The sequence below is a fragment of the Rhipicephalus sanguineus genome, chromosome 3 (genome assembly GCF_013339695.2).
Source record: "Rhipicephalus sanguineus isolate Rsan-2018 chromosome 3, BIME_Rsan_1.4, whole genome shotgun sequence".
Lineage (NCBI taxonomy): Eukaryota > Metazoa > Arthropoda > Arachnida > Ixodida > Ixodidae > Rhipicephalus > Rhipicephalus sanguineus.
In genome coordinates this window covers 123948677-123972152 of record NC_051178.1, presented here as the reverse complement: position 1 = coordinate 123972152, position 23476 = coordinate 123948677, and the positions used below count along the sequence as shown (strand labels likewise).

Here is a 23476-nt window from a genome sequence, read left to right as displayed (position 1 = left end):
CGTGCCTTTGCTGGTCATTGCGGAGCTAGATAACAAGCACCACTCTGCGTTATCCATGTTTTGCGAGCAAATCAGCCACAGAATGGACTATTGGCCGCGAGATCGACCTATAGGTGGCAGCACCGTCGGCGCGTTAGTGTGGAGAGGCGGTGGCAGGCGCGTATACAAAGGCACACAGCGGCGCTTCGTTGTGAGCGGTTTGAGCCGATTGTCGGCGAATAAAATGCGTCGATTGCAGCTTACTGGTAATATATACGCTCTTCATTGTTGAATCTATGCGCGAAGATCATCCAACGTTACTATTACTAGTGAGAGAAGCGCAATCTGCCGATGAAAGGGATGCTCGCCCTGGATGACAGTCTGTGCTTACGCACTATATGACGTTTTTTGTTGTTTTCCCTGTACGGGTTTAGCTTGTGTTTTGTGTACCACACACTGCAGTAGCACGACTGAACTACTTAAGTGTTTACTTCTTGTTCACTTGTATACCAGCCATTATGGAGGCGAAAATGTTTGAGGCCCGTGTACTTAGATTTAGGTGCACGTTAAAGAACCCCAGGTGGTCGAAATTTCCGGAGCCCTCCACTACGGCGTCTCTCATAATCATATGGTGGTTTTGGGACGTTAAACCCCAGATATTATTATTATTATTGTATACCAGCCATTATTCCTGCGCAATGAGTTCAATAGCGCTGTTCTCGCGAATACGCATATATACGCAGGTAAGAGTTTAGCACAGAGCTTTCATCGATTGATTACGTGTACCACAATGATGCAACAAAGGTCCGGTTATTTTATGGAACAAGTGTCTTTTTTAAAAACTAATATTGTCCGCTGCCTTCCATCAATTTATAACAACGCCACACGAACGCTCAAGATAATGTAAAAAGAAAGGATGAGGTTTTGCGTGAAATTATGCGACATAAATGTAAGGCACGCCGTCGGGATTAATTTTGAACATCTGGGGTTAGGGGTGTGCGAATATCAAAATTTTCGAATACGAATCGAATACGAATATCCGCCTTCGAATATCGAATCGAATATCGAATATCAGAGGAAAAATGCCTCCAGTAACAATATTTTATTTAACATGGAGATATTTAAAAAAAAAAAACATTAACAGCCTGACTGGAACACAATGTCCAGGCTAGCACAATGCGCATCACAACACAAGCAAATATCACGACACAATGAAAGTAATGACTAGATGTTATCATGAAGAAATATGAGTTGCTCCACATGATCAGACAGCAGGCGCTCCCTTGTAACAGAGACAACCCCCCCCCCCCTGCCACTGAAAAGGCACGCTCGCTTGGAACAGAAGTGGCTGGTATAGGGAGTTACATGGGGCAAAGCTTTGCCAGACTGGGGTACCTGAAGGTGCCTACAGTCCGCCACCAGTCACGTGGGTCACTGTCTTTCCTCAGAAGTGGTCCCGCATAATGAACGAGTGGTAATGCGGCACGTTACGGCAGCATAATATTGAAAATGTACGGTTACATGATCGCCAACAGCGCTGCACGTCGGAGATGCACCAGCAATAAATCATACGTATTGGGGCGCTCGTCGCAGGCAGATATCGTGCCTCCGTGTATACTTACGATGTTTATCACTCCCCTCGGCAACGTTTTTAGCAATACGAACGCAGCAGAAATGTGGAAGACGAGTTATTTTATGCATGATATCGAATCGCATATTCGAATTTTTTGAATATTCGAAACGTTTCGAATACACTATTTTCGAATCGAATACGAATATTTCGAACGTAATATTCGACGAATATTCGAAACTTTCGAATATTCGCACACCCCTAATCTGGGTCCTTCAAAGCGTACCTAAATCTAAGCAAACGGGTGGTTCTGCATAAAGTTCGCCCCAAGTTAAAATTGCGCGCGGCAACTCCGTTTTATCACTGCCGTGCCATTCCATTGTCTGTTTTTTTCTTTTCTTTTTTTAGGGACAGTTTGAGTACCGAAGTCTCAGACTTCACTTGATAGAAATATTTCGCTGTAGCGGGACTACGACCGTACAATAAAAGGACATCTTAAGCACAACTAAAGCTCATCATGAACTGCAGTGCCGCGGTTATACACCTAACAACAACGCAAAAGTGCATGACCCTCGTTTTTGTTTACCACCGAGTCGCCGAAACGCTGCATTCACACACTGTATAATGTTCCTCATGTTTGGGACTATGCCAAGTGCACATTACGGTGTGATTGAACCAGAACGCGGCTCCAACACTGAAATCATCCTGGCGAACAAAGGGTACGACATCAATACACGGCCCTCTCGAAAGTCGCGCTCACTGATCTTAATACAACGCGCATGCAGCCGAGCAAGCTCATTTGCTTCTGTACATCATGTTAGGTATACGTACAAGCAGTTAAACTCGCGCTAACGTAACAGAACAAACCGCCCTTTGAGAACGTGCAGGACGTACGCGCACATGCCAACACGACGTGGCTAGCAGACGACGCAGGGAGCAATCCACACTAGGCACGCTTCAGCCAGGAGCCGCCAGGCGGCGACTCCGCTCGATCTCGCGGCCAATAGCACTTTCAGAATTGCTGATTGTTGTCTCTGTATGTCTTTAATCCCGCGCTTGCGAAAGTGGCGAGAGCTTAACCCTACGGGCTCTCCGGACCTTCATGCATGTGCTTCGACAGTTGCAGTCACGCACGCTGTATATGGCTGCGAGACTTTCTATTCCCACTTCTCTTTCCCACAGCGTGGGGCAGCCAGCCAAACGCTTTTCTCGTGTTAACTTCCATTTCCTTCTCCCCTTGTCTCTCTGCTGTAGAGACAGTGCAAATGCGTCTCTTGCTTCTTCCCTCTTCGCTACAGTTCATCAAATCTTTCCCATCCTATCACTGCCGAACATCAAGGGGTGGGGGGGGGGGGGGTGGCTCTAGCCTGACCCTTTGCCATCTTTGTAGCTGAACCCTTTTTCTCCTCTGATCCGTGGCGCTATCTGTGTGCTTCGACTAGAGTCACTCCAGCTCCGACGACTGCAGCAGCAGCAGCAGCCAGTGCATATCCGACGCTGTCCAATCACCCCTGACGCCGCTCCCTGCCGGCGATGGGAGCCGGTGTCGTCGACGAGACGCTGCGCGCGATGGTGCGGAACTGTTTTCCTCCTCGTATGGAATGCGCTGCCGCTTCCGTCGTGCATCGGCCTTGACCTCGGCGGCCCGACCGCTTCTGTGGTGCGGCAGCCGAAACTTCGCTTTGCTGCCGCTGCTAGGCAGTGCGCGCTTCGACCGGGCAGGGCTCGCGACGCTTCGGCACCGTATTAGTACGTAGGCGTGCTATAGGCGTCCGTATGCGTGTGCTCGTCATACAGGCGGTCTCTTCGTGTCTTTTTCGGGTCTACGCTTGGATTATAACATTCAGTACTACGAGCGTGCGTTGCGCTGAGTTGGTGTTCTTGTGCCTGTTTCATGCAGTGTCCTAGTCTCCATTACCAGCACAACGCCCTTATGTATTGTTCCGGTGACTTCTTTAACGGAGTTGACTGATTGCTCCGTATTAACTGCGGTATACAGAAAGATCCCTGCTCTTTTCCTCGCAGGGCAGACAAAGGATTTATACACACCCCTCCAAATGCCATCTGTCTCTCTCTTTCTCATTACAGACAGTACAGATACTTGGAGCATAATAAGATTTTATATACATGAGGACTTAAAGCATGATAAGCGCTTATTTTTTTTTTCATAAAAAGTCCAAAGAGGTTTTTCTCCTAACGTGAGAACGTGCTTTTCTTTCTTTTAAAGATATATCGGGATGTGTTAAGGCATTTGCTACAAGATGCTGGGCCTGCGCCGGGCGTGTTCTTGGGAGCTCCGAGAAAATTCCGGCCCAGCATGTAGGTTGGGGGCCGCTGCCTAGACGCGTGCATTATCGTGTGCACGTATCTAAATACCGTACGTATCCCCTGGTCGTGTTCCCTCTGGTGCTCATTATATGTAGATCGCAATTTTTGTATCGCGCTAAACCCAAAGAGAAGTGCGCTCATTTTGAAGTCTATCGCGTACGCCTGTTCTAAATTTGTGGGGTCGATAAGACGAACTTTAGGAACGACCTTCGTGCAGCTCCGTGATGCAACCGCGCGCGTGAGAGAGAGAAACAACTTGAATAAAAATAAGGCTCCCCGATTACTGTGGGTGGAGCCCTTCGTCCACGGCCCCACTGGCTATTGCGGCTCTCCGGGCCTGGTCAAGAGACACCAATTGGCTTCCCAAGTCAAGTTTGGAGAAGTTTTATAGTTTAGCTTTTCTTTCGTATGGGTTCCGTAGACGTATCCCTGATTAGACACGTGGCTTCCTAGAAGCGAACTTTCGGTTTTTCTTTCCGGCGAACTTCAAGCGGCAGCACGTGCCCAGGCGGGCGTCCCGGCATCCCAAGTCGGGCGTCGCGTCGCGTTGAATGAGGAGCGGGTCAAGCGAGCGTGTCAACTCTTTTTTTGACAGCGCGCGCACCGCTATCGCGGCTGCTCCGGTGCTGAGCGCGCTTACGCGCTCTTGTGCGCGCGCTGCCGAACCAGCAGAGCATCTGCGGTGGCATGCGGCGGCGGCGGCGACCTACATCGCGCCCGCTAGCGCCTGACCCACTTGGGCGGTGGACCGCCGGCAGTGGTCGTCTCAGCCGCGCCAGATCGACAGATTGGGAACCACCAGACTTTTTTTTTACATACTTTAACCCGCTGACGAGTTATATGTGTGCTGCCGTGGTCTTTGGTTGGTTAGGGAATCGGTTAGGCTGCAAATGCACGGAGTTTCTCGTGGCTTCGTAAAAAGAAAAAGAAGAAAAGAAGTGCAGCCGGTGTCTGGATGACCGTCACCAATTTAAAGAAGGATGCACAGGGCTGGTGACGATTTCCCCTCTGGTCTGGTCTGATATTTTTTTCTGTTTCCCTTTTTTTTTTCTCATGTATTGTCGAGAAAGAACGATCGGTGAAGTATTCTATAGTTTCTTGAATCCCGTGTGGGGCTTTATTTTTTTATGACCTAAACGCTGAATGCGGCCGAGAGAGGCGCTTTAAGATATTAAGCGAAACTAGAAATGTGGAACTCGTATAGCCCCTTGTGGAATTCATATAGAGCTCTTGGATACGTTCTCAGTAACCGTGATGCCGTTAAGATCCGGGGCGAGAACTTCATTGTGGTGTCTCCAACCGTTTTCGTTTCCGCCTCTTCTCTTGACTGCACATGCAGTCTCCCCTGGTGCTGTAATACCGACGTATTTGTGATTTCGTGTGTTTTAACGTGCAGTTTAACTACACGGCGCCTAAGTGCTGGCTCCTCCACTCCACGCGTCAAGTACGTGCTGATGACCTTGCACGAAAGAGTCTGGCCGAAGCCATGGTTGGCATCGCACGTGAAATCCTCCAGCCTTTAAGTATAAGGTAGATCCGGTATTGTTGATATTTAAATACACTGTAGCTAACTAAACTTTCATGAGTTTGCGCGGTACATTACCTGCCGCCCTGCGTGTGAGTGGGCGCGCTGGACTGTCGGCGTCTCATCATTCGTCTTCAGACATATTGAAGTGTCATGATGGTCTCTCAGATCGCGGTGCATGAAGCACTCGTTGCGTGCTACATTCAAGAGCGCCATCAGTTCAAGAGACATTGGAAGGCGCTCCGGGTAATGTTGGGCGTAGTCGATGACTTCATGACGATGCAACGATTATGTGCACTTCGCACAAAGGAGGGACACGCTGATTTTCAGCACATCGTAATCGTTAAAATGCAACGTGACGAATTGATTTTTCCATGATATAACTGCACTGCGAAAAAAGAGGAAACGAACAAGGAGTATCATGTGGGGTTCATAATGGCTTCACAGCAGTACAGTTATGTAATGCGGCAAAGCATGCGCGGTGTATTGCAGTGAAGGGACGTGAGAATTTGCATTACTACTACTACTACAGGGAGAAAAGCAGGGGCTCAAGAACAAATAAGAAAAATCAAAAAATAAAATGTGATGAGCGGGAGTATATATAGTCGGTCCAGTAAACCACTTCCACGCAAGAAGTTCAACAAGGCCTTAATAGCTTTCCAGTTCGGCGACAGTTAGGGTCGGCATTCTAATACTGTCTCTGTTCAGAAAGGGACCTCTTGTAAAGGTGTGCTCACACGGCCGCTAGCGACAGCCTGTGCGCCGCGCCGTATTGAGGACAGCGGCAAAGAACGTGTTCGATATAGCTTCTTCTCTGCCGCAGTGGTTGCTCTCTCAGCACTGTCATCCACGGAGCCACCGAGAGGAGCAGCCGCGGAAGCGTCACGATACCTTGCACAAGCACATGACGAAAAGCTCATACCGTGTCGTTTCGTGTAGGGTACAGTAGGAACCGAAACTAGCTTTTAAAAACACGTTCTGATTAATTTTTCGGGGCGCACTCACGCTTACCACTAAACTTTCTAGGCCCCTGAAAGCTTGGACTTTCATCTGACGCAAAAAAAAAAAAAAAAAAAAAAACACGACTACTGAAAATTTGCCCCCCTTTAAGCTCCTTGATCATTTGTGTGCACGTATTTCGGAGCGCCACACAGTCATTATAGTTATAATGCAGTATAACTTAGCGAAGAGAAGTGACGTTGGGCGCATCCCGACGAAGAGGTTGTCCTTGACAGGATGATGGTGTCTTCTATATCTCTGCCCGAGTGTGCATCTTAATAAATGTTAGCGGATCCACTAGGTGTCTAGTCTCCATCCTCGAGAATCTCTGTCTCTTCTCCGCACCCTTTTGAGCGTCCTGTGCCCCTGACCGGATGAATCACTAATGTGCGCTGATTGCTTACTTCACATACGCAGCTCTGTAGAGCGTAAGCGCTCGCCAATTCGTTCTTTCACTCTGCCTTCCTTTCCACTTAGGTTACCTGCTGCTGCTCTGTGTCGGTCGGCGCACAGCTTTTATTGTATTCTAATTTTGTTACTCGCCCCGTTACTCTACGGCAGTGTTGGCCGTCGTGGAGCACTGCAAGTGGATTTTGGGACCAGTGGCATTTATGTACTGGTTGCGTGCCCGGCCCTTTGGATTTTGCGACCTGCATTTGTGTATGCTTGACTCGGTTAGCTTGCCGATGCGGCACAGTTTCTCCCGCATCTTCTCCGTTCAGCATGCGTAGTATAGAAAATTGCCTCCCCGTTCATTTCCTGAAGCTGTAATAGGCGATGTGTTTGTTGGCTTGTGACGGGTCAGTTTCCAAAGCGGCTCGCGCTGTCTTCTCTGCTCTGGTGCCTTCTTTGGCGGACACGCTCGAAGTGACCGTCTAAGCAGTCTGACCTTCTGTGAGGACCCGCTTGCGTAGCTCTGCAGGGGCCCTATATCTTACGCTCGTACCAGGTAGCCCGCTATTGCGCAGTCGTCGACTTCCATTTGGCAAACCAGGTAATCAACGAACCAATCTGCTGATTGCTTCGCTGATCCCCGCCGCGGTAAAGTTTAGCGGTTTTTTCTACAGCGGCGATCGCTTAATGACGCGTGCGCGCATTGAGGTTAAACAAACCGAAACGCGCATGCGCAATAATGCCAGGCACGCTCGAGTTGAGCCCGTTGCCTCGCGGATTATCTTCATCTATAGATGCCCGGCTGCGAAATAATCGGGTAAAACGTCAAGCGCGTCACTGCGGAAGGTTATCGCTTTGCGACACGTTGTCCTAGCTTCTTCGGGGTTTTTTTTGTGTGTGTGTTTTCTTTTTCTTTGTGCCTAAGTGTTTGTCCTGGAATTCAATTCTATGCAAGCTCCGTCGTGCTTCGACCGGCCTACCTTTTGAGTGCTGCAAAGCGTTGTCGGCTGGGTGTACACGTGTGATCGCTGTTGAACACCGATAATAATATTTGTTAGGCTTTTACCTCCCAAAACCACGATAATATTATAAAAGACGCCGTAGTGGAGGGCGCCAGAAATTTCGACCACCTGGGCTTCTTTAACGTGCATTTAAATCTAAGCACATGCGGCTCTAGCATTTTGCCTCCATCGAAAATGCGGCCGCCGCGGCCGACATTCGATCCCGGCTGAGCGACCTTCGGGTCAGCAGTCGAGCACCATAACCACTAGACCACCGAGGCGGCTGTTGAACACCGAATTAGGACACCTAGCGAACTTCTCATTGAGCAATATTTGTCTCCCTCCTACATATAGCAGCGATGCAAATGGCTCCTTGCACTGCTTTTGTCAGCAATGCGCGTCCTTTCCACGGCGGTATCGATAATGCCGAAACTTTGTTCCACGTCCGTAAAAAAAAAAAAGAACAAGTTGAGATCACCTCTATTTCTTGTCACGTATGCACATTCGATGAGTAGGGAGGTGCATTCGCATTGACTCTGCACCCATACATTTCGTCACGTATTATCATGCTTCGTTTGTTTTTGTTTGTTTGTTTGTTTGTTTGTTTGTTTGTTTGTTTGTTTGTTTGTTTGTTTGTTTGTTTGTTTGTTTGTTTGTTTTTACAACGTAAACAATATAATAAGAGCGTTCCGTCTGTCCTGTTGCTTTCTATCCTTTCGCCTTCTTTTCACTTCTACGTTAAGCGCTAGAGATTTCATAATAACGTTATTGTCAGGATGCGTATCTCTGCAGGAAGAAATCAATGAAATATTGAACTTAATTAATATGGTGATTAATTAATTAGTGACTGATTTGCTGAAATAGCCCCGACGGATAACCCTACAGCGTATTAGAGACGCTGCTATATATAGTATGTGCGTTGATATCAAAATGGTTTACGAGCCGGCAACTCATCTTAGTGCGGTGTCGCGCAAAAGAACGATAGCACAGGAAAGAGGCGCCGTGTCAGTGTTCCTTTTTCCTGTGTTTTTTTTTTTTTTTCGCGCCACCGCACTAAGAAAATGTATAATACGTTCGGCATTCCAGGGATAACCCTGTAATGCCCAGCGAAAAACATCTTTCGTCCATATAGGGCTCTGTCGCCAATCGTTTCATGGAATAGTACGGCTGGCCTTTCTGTCTCGGTCTCATTCTCACAAGACAGCTTCTCGCAGCTGCAGTTGACCGCTGTCAGCTAAGGGTCTCATTCTTTGCTCGACGGTCGTATACAGTCCGCGAGCCTGTGACGGCCCGGCAAAAAATTCCATTGGTTGGCCGCGGCACTCGCGAAAACGTCCAGAAATTACCGTTGCGCGTACGTAGCAGAGCGCGCGTATTCAAAAAAAAAAGGAGACTCGCTCGACGCGTTGTCCGCGTTTACACAATTCTGCAGCCACCTGAATGCACGACACACCCAGAAGACTGGCACGCATGCGTGCTACCATCATGCACGCATGCGTGCGAGTGCTGCCCTCGGGCTCTCTTCTCACGGCTCGCCCTCTTTGTTTGAGCTATAGACTGGTGCGCCCTTTTGTGGCCTTCTTTATTTTCGCGTAGGCTAAAGGCGCGCCTCCTCGCCTACCGTTCTCCGAAAGTCTTTGTGCGCTCGCTGCATTCGGCTGTGTCGTCGTAAAGCCGCGCGCTTGGTGTTTGTGTGGCCACCAGCGCGAGTTGGCCCATTTTTTTCCGGCCTCGCACGCAAGCCGCGTGCAGTGCAATGGATTCAAACGGTATTTCTTCGTGTCCGCAGATCGCAAGGGTATTGCAGTTAGAGGTGTGCACGGGCTCCGGGTAGCCCGAAAGCCCGAGCCCGACCCGGCCCGCGGGCCGGGCTCGGGCGGGCCGACGTATTTTCACCTCGGGCCCGGGCCGGGCTCGGGCTACTTGGAGTTTTATCGGGCCGGGCTCGGGCCCGGCGCAAAGCCCGACTCAAGCCCGAAATATAGAGAATGAGCGGGAATTGTTTTCCAGCACGCATACAGCGCCTTTCCCGCTACCCCCCTTTACCGCTTTTCCTTTCCATTCGCTACTTTAAACAAAAGGGGAGCAGGTAAAGCACTGCCTCTGTTGCACTCCGACAAACAGAGAAGTGACACCACCTGAGCTAGTGACGCCGCCACGCGACTGTTCGCGTTAGATCTAAGGCCAAATCCCATATGAGTGAAAATGCACGCGACAGCGAGCGACCCGACGTAGATCGCCTTCGTGCAAGCTGACGCTTGTGTGGCCATACCCCATACACGTTATTAAACTGCTCAGCGCAAAAATTTTACACGGTACACATACAAACGACGAGGACAATGTGTACCGTGTAAAATTTTTGCGCTGAGCAGTTTAATAATGGAATACCAACTAGCCCAATCCTACACTTTACCCCATACACGTGACGGCTTTGGCGAGCGAGCTCCATTGTTGCTGGCATGAGGCCGTCTACTTGTATAGCAAAAGTGCCGCGCTGTCGCAGGTATGCAATGCAAATAAAATTCTCAAGCTTGCCAGGCTGGCAAAAAAGATATTAGCAATTCCGGCGACGAGTGCAAGCAGCGAACGTAACTTCAGTTCGGCGGGCTACATAATACAAAAGCGCCGCACTTCGTTGAAGCCGGAGTCGTTGGACTGTTTGCTGTTATTGCACGACAATTTGTAATCTGTGTAATAGAGACTGTTCGTTGATGATATTTGATATGCTCAATAAAATGCCAAATTACCAGAAAACGATGTTTTCTTTTCGCAGCGAACCTTCAAAAAGCCGGGCCGGGCCGGGCGGGCTCGTAGCCCTTTGCCGTCGGGATCGGGCGGGCCTTCGACAAAGTCAGCGGGCCCGGGCCGGGCTCGGGCTCGGAAATACGGCCCGTGCACAGCTCTAATTGCAGTGCAGTTAAGAAGTAATTATATGAAAGCGAGCGTCGACTTATGTCTGCGCGGTGGTTGGCCTTTCACGAGTGGTCTCATGATGTGTGCAGTCCGCTCTGGTGAAACTGGGAATGTTTGTACAGTCACGCAGTTCAGTGTCAGCGTTAGCTGAGCTTCAGAACCAATTCTCTGACGTAATTGCAAATTGACAGTCATCTTCTGACACTCGGTAAAGCGTTGGCATCCAGGTCATCGTTTCTGAATAAGTCGCGAACCTATATGCTGGTATTAACGTTGTCGTAAGAACACACGAAGTTCGGCATACTGGCGGCTGGCCCCAGATCAGGAGGTCATGTGACCTGGCTGCTTGCCTCAACTTGTTCGGCACTGATGACCTCAACCCTGATGAGCAGTTGTCATTGGTCATCAGGCTGGTGGGCTGGATCTCATTCTGTTTGAATGTGGGGTGAAGAACAAGAGTACTAGCAAGAGCGAGAACTTAGTACTTATAAACGTATCGATTTGACCGCGCGCTTGAATTGTGCGTCATCATTACGGTGTCGTTTTTTTTTTTTTATTATTGATAGGATAAGAAAGATATGTCGTTTTTTTATCTTTATGAGTACATTATTTTGGTACTGTGTGGAGTATTGGCGGTCGCGGCAATAAAGCCGACTGCAATCAAGCTTTCGGCTACTTCAATATTCCCCTGATCGACTGATATTCTGCGCTGATCTGCGTTGAATTTTCGAAGCTGCAGCCATGGACAAAATGTCAATCTTACATATGATGGAACGCGAGAAGCAAGTCGTACTACTCCAGTTGGGTAATTACGAAATGAGATATTCTCCGTATCTTTGCGGCACATTTGGTCCAACTCTATCTCGAGCGAATCACCTTTCACGCGTATCGTCATACCCTTCCAAGTCGGCTTCGCCATATCGCGGAGTGCGCCTAATATGTCCGAGTTCGTTTCACATAAAGCGATGAGCGACGCGCGAGATGTCGTCCGCCATCGACGCAAACGAGAGCGCACCCACGGCCGCGTAACCACAAAGCCGAGTGGTGGCGGCCACCCACCGTGTCACGGCGGTCATTCGTCCGTATGCACCTCGCTCTTGTTTCGAAAGCTCGCAGATAGATGCGCTTTCTCCCTTCTTCCTGTGGCGCGCGCTCTCTTTGCGTCGTTAAATGCGAGGCTTTGTGTCTTTGGCGCGTCTTGTTTTTCTTTACTTTCCGTGACCCTTCATCGCGCATTGCTCAGCAGCGCTACTCGCCAACCTCCGGCGGAGACGCGGTCTGCGCGACCCGGCTTCGCGCTTGGATGGTCCCGTTGTCGCTCTTACGACAGCACACCGAGAGCAACGCTGTGACCCTCTCTGGCCACTGCCGCTGCGGAAGTTTTGGCGAGCAGGAAGTCGCTTCCGGCCCGTGTGTTGCGATATGTCCATTCGCGCGGAGTGCATGGCTCTGTAGCCGACGACTCTCCGCGCGCATCGTGAATCGCGCATAACGCGAGTGCAAACGCATGCATGCACGGACAGACGCACGCACGGTGGCCCTGGCTGTTGCGCTCGCGTTAGAGATTGCATGCCGACTGCGTACGATGGGCCTTTTGGTGCTTGCCCTCGCGGAGCCCATTGTTTGGTCATGACGCGCGTATTTCGCGTGGGACGCGCTCGTCGCACAATTGCGGTCAGTGTGGCTTGCTGCTATAGCGTGTACCGGGAGATGCTGCGGAGGTCAGTCGCTAACGGACGTGCATGGCTTGCCGGTGACGTGAGTAGTTCACCGTATAGACACGACAGGGCTCGTGCATGGGCGATGAGATCGAAGGCGGCCGGAAGAGATGAATGGGGGAAAGTGAGAAAGGAAAACCGGAAGTCGTGTCTCTTTCATTTCGTTTTGTTTCTTTTTTGGCTGTGACATTTTAACGTGTGATAACATAGGCGTGCGCAGGGTTCCCCATGAGGGGGTGCGAAGGTTCATCGAAACGCCCCCCCCCCCCCCCCCTGCTATGTCAATGTATGGGGCAGATTTCCCCCCGTGCGCACGCCTATGTGTGAGACAAAGAACGCGGGGTCCGGATTGTACGAAGGAAATACTTAACATACGCCCACCTGTTAGGAAATCCGTACGGATTACTCACAGAAATCTTCCCGATTCGATATCGGCGCCAACGCCTCTCCGAGGTGGTCGCTTGAGCTACCACCATATATACGTTCTGTAAAGCGTTCTGTGTGTCGCTCCGATAACTCCATCTTTTCGGCATAAGAATCGTATGGAAAGATATATGGAATTGTTGAGATGACATGCGGAGCGTTTCTGAATAGGGCAGGAGGTTAGCGGATCTCAAAGCGAATGCAAAAAAAGGAAAGAAGAAAAATATCGACAACTGGAAGCACAGAGACACTGATTTGTTATCTTCAATGAATTTTCTTTTAGCTTCCCTTATTTCCCGTCTTCACTTATTACATCAACGCACCCACGTACTCGAAACGTATGCCCACGATCGTATACGACGACACAAAGCCCGGGTTTTGAGGTTATTGCGAACTCTTCGCAGGGGCACTCGCCAGGCGTGTTATATACAAAACTTCTTTGTGCTTCCCCCCCCCCCCCCCCTCCCACTTCGTTTCTTCATCGTTCGCGCTGCCCCATCACGATTTCCAGGGAATATCAACTCGTCCAAATGTCAATTCTTCTGCAGTAAAGGTACTTAATTGCTCGGGCACACACCTTCTTTGTCGCTCACGAGCCTCTGAAACACACTTTTACTTTCGACAAACACGTTCTTCCAAAGTTCTAGCAACGCATCTGCCTTACTGTAATAGAGGCGTTTAGTGCGCCGGTCATTATGTTTGACATGCCTGTCTATAAAGATAAGTCCAGAGAGCACGATGGGCACTGGTATCTCCTGATCACGTGTCCTGCTGTTGCGGACACGTGATTCTCGTAGATGCGCCTTTGCAAACGGATGCCTGCTTAGCTGTTTCCTGTGGTACTGGGTAATATGCGGCCGATATACCTATAGTCGGCATGCACTCTGTAATGGGCCGGTTCTTTCGTGGCTGAGAAAACTCCCCCCCAACGAAAAGGAGACCTTCAATTTTTTACGGCGCCACTATTTCGGAAACGAGGCCGAAAGCTCTCTCGCATATCGCGGGCAGTGTTCGCCTTGCGCGTCTGTACTTTTAAGGAAAACGAAAAAGTAATAAATGAAAGGAAGTGGTTACAATTATCCCGGGTATAGAGGCAGGCTGCAGTCGGCCGCGGCGGCGTCAGGCGCGGATAAAAATACAGAATGAAAATAATATAGGCGTGTATATAACCTTGATGTCGAAACGTACACACTGCAGACTCGTCTATACATGTAGGTCGGCCAGGCGCCGGCAGAGCGTGTAAAAGTGGCGGCTAAATAAGGTGCAACCGGGTTTGAGTTTGAGTGATACGATTGCGCGGCACACGCAAGAAAGAATTGCTCCGGGGCACTCGTGGTCGCACAGACGAGCCACGCCGCAGTATGCCGGCGGGCGTGTGCACGTCGGAAAGGATGTAGGTATACGTACACAGCGTGCTAGCAGCGTATGAAATGAAGGTACAACGTCTGCATACGCGTATTCATGCCTTAGTGTGCTCTGTATAGTATACCGTAGTACTTCTCGGATCGCCTCCCTTTACTGTGCGTTCCCCCGACGCAGCGTTTATCTGTTGTCTTTGATCAAGCATGCGCGCTCAAACGTACATGCATACGGTGGTGCGTTCAACTGAGTATCAATCAGGCGAGCAGCCCTGTAATCACTTGTCTGACAGTGCGGGCTCTTTTTGTCGAGGTAATTAACGTTCGGTTTCATGACTCACGGGCATCGGTGAAGTGCTGGCACGTGCTGCGAGCCGTTATATCGAACCTATTTGCATGCATAATTAGTTGTCTCGTTGTTTACTATGCTCGTGTATTTGTCCAAACATAACTTCGTGCAGGAGTTGACGAGGCTACGTTGTGGGTACCGAAGTGCCTTACGTTTGTTTTATTTTTCTTGTTGTTATTTCGGTGTTAATTAGTCACCAAGTCTGTATACAGAAACCAACGTTTAAGCGAGCTACCCTTCAAACGCTTCGATTCATCCGCCGCGGTGGTCTAGTGGTTATGGTGCCTGACTGCTGGCCCGAAGGTCGCGGGATCGAATACCGGTCGCGGTGGCCGGGTTTCGATGGAGGCGAAGCGCTGGAGGCCCGTGTACCTATAGATTTAGAGGCACGTTAAGGGACCCCGGGTAGTCGAAATTTCCGGAGCCTTCCGCCACGGCGTCTCTCATAATCACGTCGTGGTTTCGGGCCGTAAAAACCCCACAGATATTATTATTAACACTTTGATTAGGTATACTATTAAAAAAAGACACTTGATATCCGTATAGCATCATTATTGTGCCGCTTTAGCGTTTGCGCCGGCCCGACGAGACGGCAAGACCACGTGACGGCGGATTATTATTACTTTCCACGGGGTCGTCCCAGTTTTGATTTCTCTGTATACACGCTCCGGTTTCGTGCCTGTTCAAGATTATGTACATTTGTTTTAAAAACGATGCATGTAAAGCGTTCTGAAGACAGGTTTTCATGACTTGTGATGGCATATATGCAGTCTGCTTCTGTAGTACATTTGTTACTTCGTAGCCGTGTATGCATGCAGCGTGTGTAGTTTTTCGTTACACCTGAGTTTCTTACCTCCATCTTTTGTTTCTGTTTTTTTCAGGCAGGACTTCAAGCTTTGATGCTGAACTCCTCCTGCCAAGATGGTCATAGTTACGCGGGTAAGTAGCCTAATTAAAGCTACGGCTTCGGCGCTTTCCTTTTTCTATCGTGTGAAATCGGCTACACACACACACACACACACACACACACACACACACACACACACACACACACACACACACACGCACACGCACACACACACACACACACACACACACACACATGTGGCCCGTGTATCGACTCTCTGAGTGGTTCCTTGTGCAGCTAAACTTTTATCTCAAGATGCGCATGAAGTTTGTTTCGCTCACACTGAATCCATGGCGTCTCCGCGATAATAGGCGAGCGCACGAAGGGGGGGGGGGGTCAGAGGGCGGTGCAAGGTCTGCCCCATACTTTGATTTAATAGGGGGGGGGGGGGGCGCTGCGATTAACCTTCCTACCCCCCCCCCCCCCCCATACGGAAACTATACAAGGCGACATCGCCACCTGTTTTTCATCCCTTCATCTTTTATGGATTATATATGAGGATATCTTTCACATGGGAGGAGTGGATTTTTCGGCATTGTAAAACACTAATTCATTTCATAGCACCTCATCTTATCTTTCTCTGCACTTTAAAAAAACAAAAAAAAACAGACCAGGTGGTCGAAATTTCCGCACCCCTCCACTGCGGCGTCTATCACGAATCATATCGTGGTTTTATACGACGTAAAACATCAACAATAATTATTATCAACTTTCTTCGTATGTTGTCCCTTTTGACACTTATATTCATAACGCTTGTTGAAATACGCATATCAGCATTAAACGTGCCGAACTTTCCGCTATTGTTTGTTTGGCCTTTTGAGACGCCTCCAGAAATATACAACAATCTCGACGGACACGGTTGGACGGCTTGCCGATATCTGGGTCGCAGCAACGTCCTTCGTCGAGTTCGCGCTGCGCGGCATACAGCGGTCAGCAGCGAAGTGTAACACACGATCACAGAAGCACATAAACACTAGTACAAATACTTGCAGTTATCGCTCTGCCAACAATAAATACAAATAAAATTCAATTCAATATGCAAATGTCTTCTCTCGAAACACAACATGTTGTTCTAAAAAAAATATCCAACACGACAAAACCACGATGTGATAAAGAGACGCGCCACAGTGAGGGAGTCCGGAATAATCTTCATTACTTGGGGTTATTCAGGGGGCACCTATAGATCTAAGTAGGCATTAAAATTCGGCCGCCGGAAATCGAACCCGCATCCCCAACATCAACAGACCGTTCCGCCGTGCGCTGCGCCTCTTTCATTTGATGCCCAGTTTTGTTGATGTCTTGAAGGCGGGCACACGTATTCGAAAGCGACTGCGGGCTAATTAATGCGCTTAATTGAGGCGTAATTAAGTATTAGCGCCAATTATTTATCCTATAGCTTTGGTTTTCAGCCTCTAATTTCACCAGGCCAACACGCGAATTTAGACGTGCGAAATACTTTAAATTTTTCTCTGTACACGAGCTGCCGTGACTTAATTACATGACGGAATCGTCTGAAATCACTCCCAAAATTTCATTCATTCATTCATTAAAGTTAATCATCAGTGCTATTACGTAACCATGGAAAAATATATAGTACATATATTGGGTTCGCGTACTAGACTTTAAATGTATTAGTTCATGGACACGAAAAAAACAAAAACAAAAAAAAACATAATCTCGTTTCTTGTTTTCTTTTGTTTTCCCCCGGTTAGTCCCACTAGAGTTTACTAGAACACTGTAGTCCCACTACTTACTATGACTTAAGCCGATCTTTAATCCTCTTGTGCGAGAGAGTTTTGCAACGCCGAAATTTGCGCCTATAGTTTTAAACTGCGATCGTATTTGCGCTTTTCATTTATTCGTGGATGGGGCGTCGACCCTGCAAGCTGCTAGTGCCTGCGGGTATTATAGTTGCCCTTTTTTCTGTGGGATTGTGAGCCTTGATCGCAGTCGATACACGCAAGTGAGTATATTGAAAGGGAACGCGAGATTCAGGCCGCAGATTTCGCGCGACTTGCCTGAGGCGTGCGACTCACAGAGAGCTTCAGTAGCGATGTTGTTTTCTGCTGAGAGATTCGCATGCAACAGCTATATAAGACAGAAAAGACAGAGAAAAAAAGAAAGACGACTAAAGGTTTCTCAAGCTGCTTTCAATAGCAAGTTCAGATCTCTCCAATGCTCATGGGGCCGGGGGGTCAGCTGACGAGTTTTAGGTATCAAGGGCCAAAGCTTTGCATTTGAGTTTGTTTCCAACAGCTGCGCATGCGTCATACGCTAATCTCTTGTGTACGCACGTTACTATTATTTATTTTTTAAATTAGCTTGCGTACCGAACCAACGCAAGGCCTGCGTACCCAAAGAAATAAATAAAGAAAGAGAAAGTTAATAAGTGTGAGTGAGTGAGTGAGTGAGTGAGTGAGTGAGTGAGTGAGTGAGTGAGTGAGTGAGTGAGTGAGTGAGTGAGTGAGTGAGTGAGTGAGTGAGTGAGTGAGTGAGTGTAAAGTAAGTAAAAAAGCTAGATTGTGGTTCCACTACAATGGCAAGCTTGACTGCGCAACTTGGTTAGCGAGATTGTATGCCAGAAGCGCGGAATATTTAAGGTGGGAGTTCCACGAGCTGCACTATCGTAGCCAGCTGCGTTAGAGGCGCACTTTAACCATGCGTACGCAACCGAAGCGTCGTGCTGACCTGAAAGTGACTCAAGGCGGTCGCAAGTGAAAAGCACGGCATGTTAAGCGGGTTGGATTAGAGTTGCGATCTTGGTTAGTTAGTACATATTCTTCAGGATTTGAACCAGCAAAATAAATAAATAAATAAATAAATAAATAAATAAATAAATAAATAAATAAAAACAAAACACAGAGGAGAGGAGCGGCACACGCAACGACTTTTGCGTGTACCATTTCTCTCCTCTGTGTTTCGTCTTTTGGTTGGTTCAAACCCTCAAGATTAAGTGGGTTGGTATAGTTGCGTTATGACGGGGATAGACAGTGCGGTAAAGAACATTGTTTGAGTTACGTCCATTTCTTTTGTATGTCAGTGCGCTTAATTCTTCGCGCTGTTTGCCTCGTTGAAGTTGGCGCATGTGGCGAGCATTTGTTTCCAGCGTGTGCGCGCGTGCGCTTGTTTTTAAAGCGTAGGCAGACATTTCCTATGCTGCTTAGGCGAGATCTCTCAAACTGTGTTGATTATACTCATTCTGTTTGCGTCAGTGGCAGGTGATACGCATCAGACAATCTCTGAAGACGGCATTATACACCTTCAACGGGACCCGAGCTTAGAACTGCGGCATATTCAGAGCCTTTACGTCCGTGGAATCGAACCGACGCATTCTGCGTGGCGGTCACTTATTCTACCACAGAGCCACGCCAGTAATTCAAACTGCTTTGCAAGAAGATAGCATGTCAGGCGAATAGCTAGGCTAACGTCTCCAGCATTTCATTGAAGCGTTTCTCTCTCTCTCTAAGTGGTCACGTAAAGAGAGCAACTCGCGCAAATTGCCCTGACGACGAAAAAAAAAAAAAGCAAACTAATCGTTAGTGCCGAGATAGGTGTGCCTGCTGAAATTGTGTGAAATTTAGAGATTATCTTTGATGAAATGTTTGGATTATAGCCGAGTTCCCACTGTCTGTGCTACCATGTGAGAAATCGTGCAAAGCATTATTAAGCCGTCCAAATTTTCAACAATCTGTATATATATATAAATCTTGCAGGGCGACTACATCTGGATAGAGCCGCAGGCGAAGCGGGAGTTTGACGTCGCCATCGGAGCCAGAGTCGCTTCGGCCGAAGGCAGAAGGATACAGGTTATCGACGACGACGGCAAGGTATGTGTACACGTCGTGTTTCGATATGCTGTGACATAATGCTGACCATCGAGGCGTGTTTCTTTTCTGTTCAGGAACAATGGCTGACACCGGAGAGGCGCATCAAGGCGATGCACCCGACGTCCATCCAGGGCGTGGAGGACATGATCTCCCTGGGGGACCTGCACGAAGCGGGCATCCTCAGGAACCTGCTCATTCGCTACAACGAGAACCTCATCTACGTGAGTGTTCTGGCTTCATGCGGATCCCACTTACGGGTGGTATAGCTATAAATGTTAGAGAACCAGTGGGCCGCGCTTATCACTGCGTCGACGCTAAAGATGTTTCCGGACCGTGTGGCGGGCTTGTACCCATGTGGAAGTCGCCAACGATCTAAGCTTCTGGAGGGTGTGGACAACTCTCGTGATGTGGTGTCGAGAGTTATCCACACCCCCACTACCTCCGCGAAAATTTTCAGTTTTGATGTGATACGCGCACACATACGATCGCCCGCACGAACATGCAAGAAGGGTGGTTGACCCCCCCCCCCCCCCCTCAAAAAAAAAAAAAAAAGGTCTATCTACGCCCCAGGAACGACGCCATACAAGCTAAGGCGTCTGTTCGACGAATCCGCAACTCACTGCACGCACCCGAGTTGCATGGTACTTATGCAGATGGCTTAATTATTTTGTTGTCTTTTTTTCCTAGGAAGAAATTGTCTCCACGCTTGGATGAAGCTTATATGTACTCAGTTTTTATGACAAAAATTGCGACAAAAGAGAGAATGTGCATGTTTCAATTATTCCATCGCCAATCTCTTAGAAAGCTACGACCTAAATATATTTGTTTTAAATAGAAGTTCTGTCAAACCGCCAACAATAGTGATCTTCTGGCTACCCGGCTCTCGTGAGAATCATGCCAACGTTGGAACGTACGCAGAGTTTAATGGCAGTGATACGCTGATTAGGTATCCTCATCTTTCCATTGAATCTATCCGTCGAATCTTTCGTCGATTGACTAGCAGCTGTTGGCGTTCTAGCCTCTTTAGCCAAGCAGTGTGGCCTTCACCCGCTCAAGCTAACAAATTCAAGCGAGCTCTGCTCGCTCTTCTGCACCTACAAGGCTTACAAGCTTGGCTGCCGCTAACGCTAACGAGAGCCACGGCTTTTCGTCGCTGAAACGGAAACTGTGCGAATGACGACGACAAGACGGAGAGTTTCCGTTTACCTTCACTGCGCCCGCATCCGAGGTGCGACTAAATCGCTTGCGGGCACTCAAGAACACCGCCTCGTTAATGATTCGGCAGCTTTGTAAGCTGCACCTTTTTCCGCGCAGGAAACTCTGCTAAGGACTTTCCACCTCCGCCATTTTATCAATTATGGCTATGAGTAAACCGTCACCGATTTCGCAGCAGATTACTAAAAGCGCCTTGAAACGATCTTTTTTTTTTTTCGTTGTTTAACTCGCCACGCACGACCGCATCTCGCGTTTGTTGGCGATGCGGATATGCAGAATGGACGCACGAATGATCGAACCGTTATCTCGCGCGGTTCGCGCGACCTTGGGAGTTCTGCCAACGCCGTCTCGGCAATGTACGAGCCGCACGCAGTGCCTTCTCGCGCGCGAAAACCGACAGCGTAAACACAACAAACGTGCTAAACCGCCGACACGCGCGGAAAACTACCCTACTCTGCGCGTGTCTCGATCCGCTTGCGCGAGTCCTGCTCTGTTCGTTTGCATACTGTTTTGAGCGTCTTGCGTTTCTCTCGGCGTGTAGTTTTGAGCGCTTGCGAAAAAAAAAAAAAAGAGAGGAAGAAAATTAACGAAAAGGAGAACAATCCAGCTCTGCGGTTCTTTTATTTTAGAGAGAAGGGGGAGGGGGTGGCCTTATCTCCTCCTTTTTTCGGCAGCAGTTAGAAACTACAAAGTGGGTTTACCTTTGCAAGTCAACACCAGCTTTACCTTAGTGCTGAAAACCCATGACCACAGAAGCGTGGCCAGCCAGCCGGCTACTAGTTAGGCTAAAAAGAATTTGGGAGAAATGTAATGCCATAACTTCAACGCATTTGGTGTATTTTAATTTAAGTGTGTCTCGCTTAAAACAGAGATCAATCTGGCAACAGTGACTGGTAACAAAGTGCATTCTGTGCGGGCACTTTCTGGGCTCTGGGTACAAGAACATGTGGGGCGGTCATTCAAGACACCCGCATAGTTTCGGAATGTTGCGGAGCAGACGACACAACAGCGGCCGCAACTCGACGTCATACATGACGTAACAAAAGGCACGCCAAAAGAGCGGCCGCCATAGGTGGAAGGGGTTAATTAAAATTTTAGGTTAGTGTGCGCTGAAAATGCACAGGGCCTCCCTCTCTCACTTTCTCTCCCTCTATCACCCTCTCACTCTGCGTGCATGTGCGTACACGCGTTCGTTTGTGTGTGGAGGGAGGAGGGAAGGGCACATTTTCATTTTTCGGCTGCTTTAACATTACTGAAATTTTGTCTGAATTTGATGTGTAATATTTTGCAGAAGGTGCATGTTTTATTTCTTTTTTTTTACTGCCAGCACAAGTTAATCTCATTTTATTTGCTCTCTTTGATTTTCTTTATGCAGACTTACACGGGATCCATCTTAGTAGCAGTAAATCCCTACCAGATTCTGCCCATCTACACGGCAGAGCAGATCAAGCTATACAAGGACAAGAAGATCGGAGAGCTGCCTCCGCACATCTTTGCCATTGGTGACAATGCCTACACAAACATGAAGAGGTTTCATGTGAACCAATGTGTCATCATCAGGTGTGTTCATCACAAAAGATATAGATCGAAATTTGCTTCTTTTTCTTTAATGTGAGATTTCCCTATTCATTGGTGATTTCTTGCTATTTGGTTGAACAATTCACTATTTGAAATTTTCTAATAAAAGTAATGACAGCACATATTCCACAAGGAGCAAGTGGTGACTACTGTTGTGAATGATTTAGCTGCTCAAGAGCCACAAATGCACGCTGAGTAAATGCATGGAGCTGCTAAATTCCACAATGATTTCTGGATATTCTGTGAATTTAGCTTACTTTTCAGTTTCTTTGTGTCAGTTTGCCACAGTTTAGATGGGCAAATTTTTTTTCGCCTGGCCTATCTCATCCAGTTTGCATCCCCTTAGACCAGTGTCTTGTGCTTCAGTATCATAGTTGAATCTTCCAACAAGTACAACATTCCGTATGCACCTGGGGATGTGCATATGACATGCACATCCCAATCTGATTCAATGACAGTGTAATTGATGCATGTTGTACGCATTCATTCATTAATTCACTCATTTACTTTTTCTTCAGTGGTGAGAGTGGAGCAGGCAAGACGGAAAGCACAAAGTTAATTCTCCAGTACTTGGCAGCTATTAGCGGCCAGCACTCATGGATAGAGCAGCAAATCCTAGAAGCTAATCCAATCTTGGAAGGTGGGTTCGCTGTCACTGCTACTTCCCTCACTTTTGATAAAGATCCCTACTACAGAAACTATAGGGTGCATATGGGCGTATCTTATTTGTGTCCTTTTTGAGGATAATATACATTTTTGAACACATTACTACCTCTTATTATGTTAAAACTCAAAGCAACTTGGTACACTGTGTTATCAATGTGGGCAGCATTATTTACTTAATACCCGTGTCGCCTTTGCAGGCATTATGGCAGTAGAAAACGCAACTGAACGCATTTGAGATTATGTATATAGCTTCTGGCTTAGGACCATACTACCCCCTTAATTATTGTCCAAGGAAAAATTGACTAACCAAAGTGTCGCCTTTAAAAGGAAGTTGAGTACAGTCAAGTTGTGCTAGAACCATCAGTGGTAGGTAACTATCATCAGTTATTGCTATTTGAAGGAAATATGGGCATACGTTTAGCTATAGTAATATAGCGGGTGGCTGTGCGCTTGTGCAAATTGCATCAATTCGCACAAGCGATGTGTGTTGTACGCAATATGTATGCATGTATGTTGTACGCAAATAAGTGCCTTAAACTAATTTCTTATTCACTGTGTAAATGAAGTAAGAATTCTTTAAAAATGGGACTGGAGTTTGTAAGTTTGCAGTTGTGCATTGTTAGTATATAAAGCTGCAGCTTATGCTTTGGCTGTTATAATTTTCCTCGCTTGTACATCTGCCTCATTGCCTTCTTTGCCTACTGCTTTCTTCTGTCTTAATTCCACC

The 23476-nt window shown here is 48.0% G+C and overlaps 1 protein-coding gene across 1 annotated transcript in view; it reads left to right on the top strand.

Moving 5' to 3' along the window:
- Window positions 1-23476, top strand: part of LOC119387061 (myosin-VIIa-like) — a 142884-nt gene that overhangs the window by 70349 nt on the left and 49059 nt on the right. Inside the window, 5 exon segments of the mRNA XM_049413356.1 lie at window positions 15438-15495; window positions 19177-19290; window positions 19365-19511; window positions 21881-22065; window positions 22602-22723. Of these exon segments, the coding sequence (XP_049269313.1) occupies window positions 15478-15495; window positions 19177-19290; window positions 19365-19511; window positions 21881-22065; window positions 22602-22723 (586 nt within the window). The 5' untranslated portion in view covers window positions 15438-15477.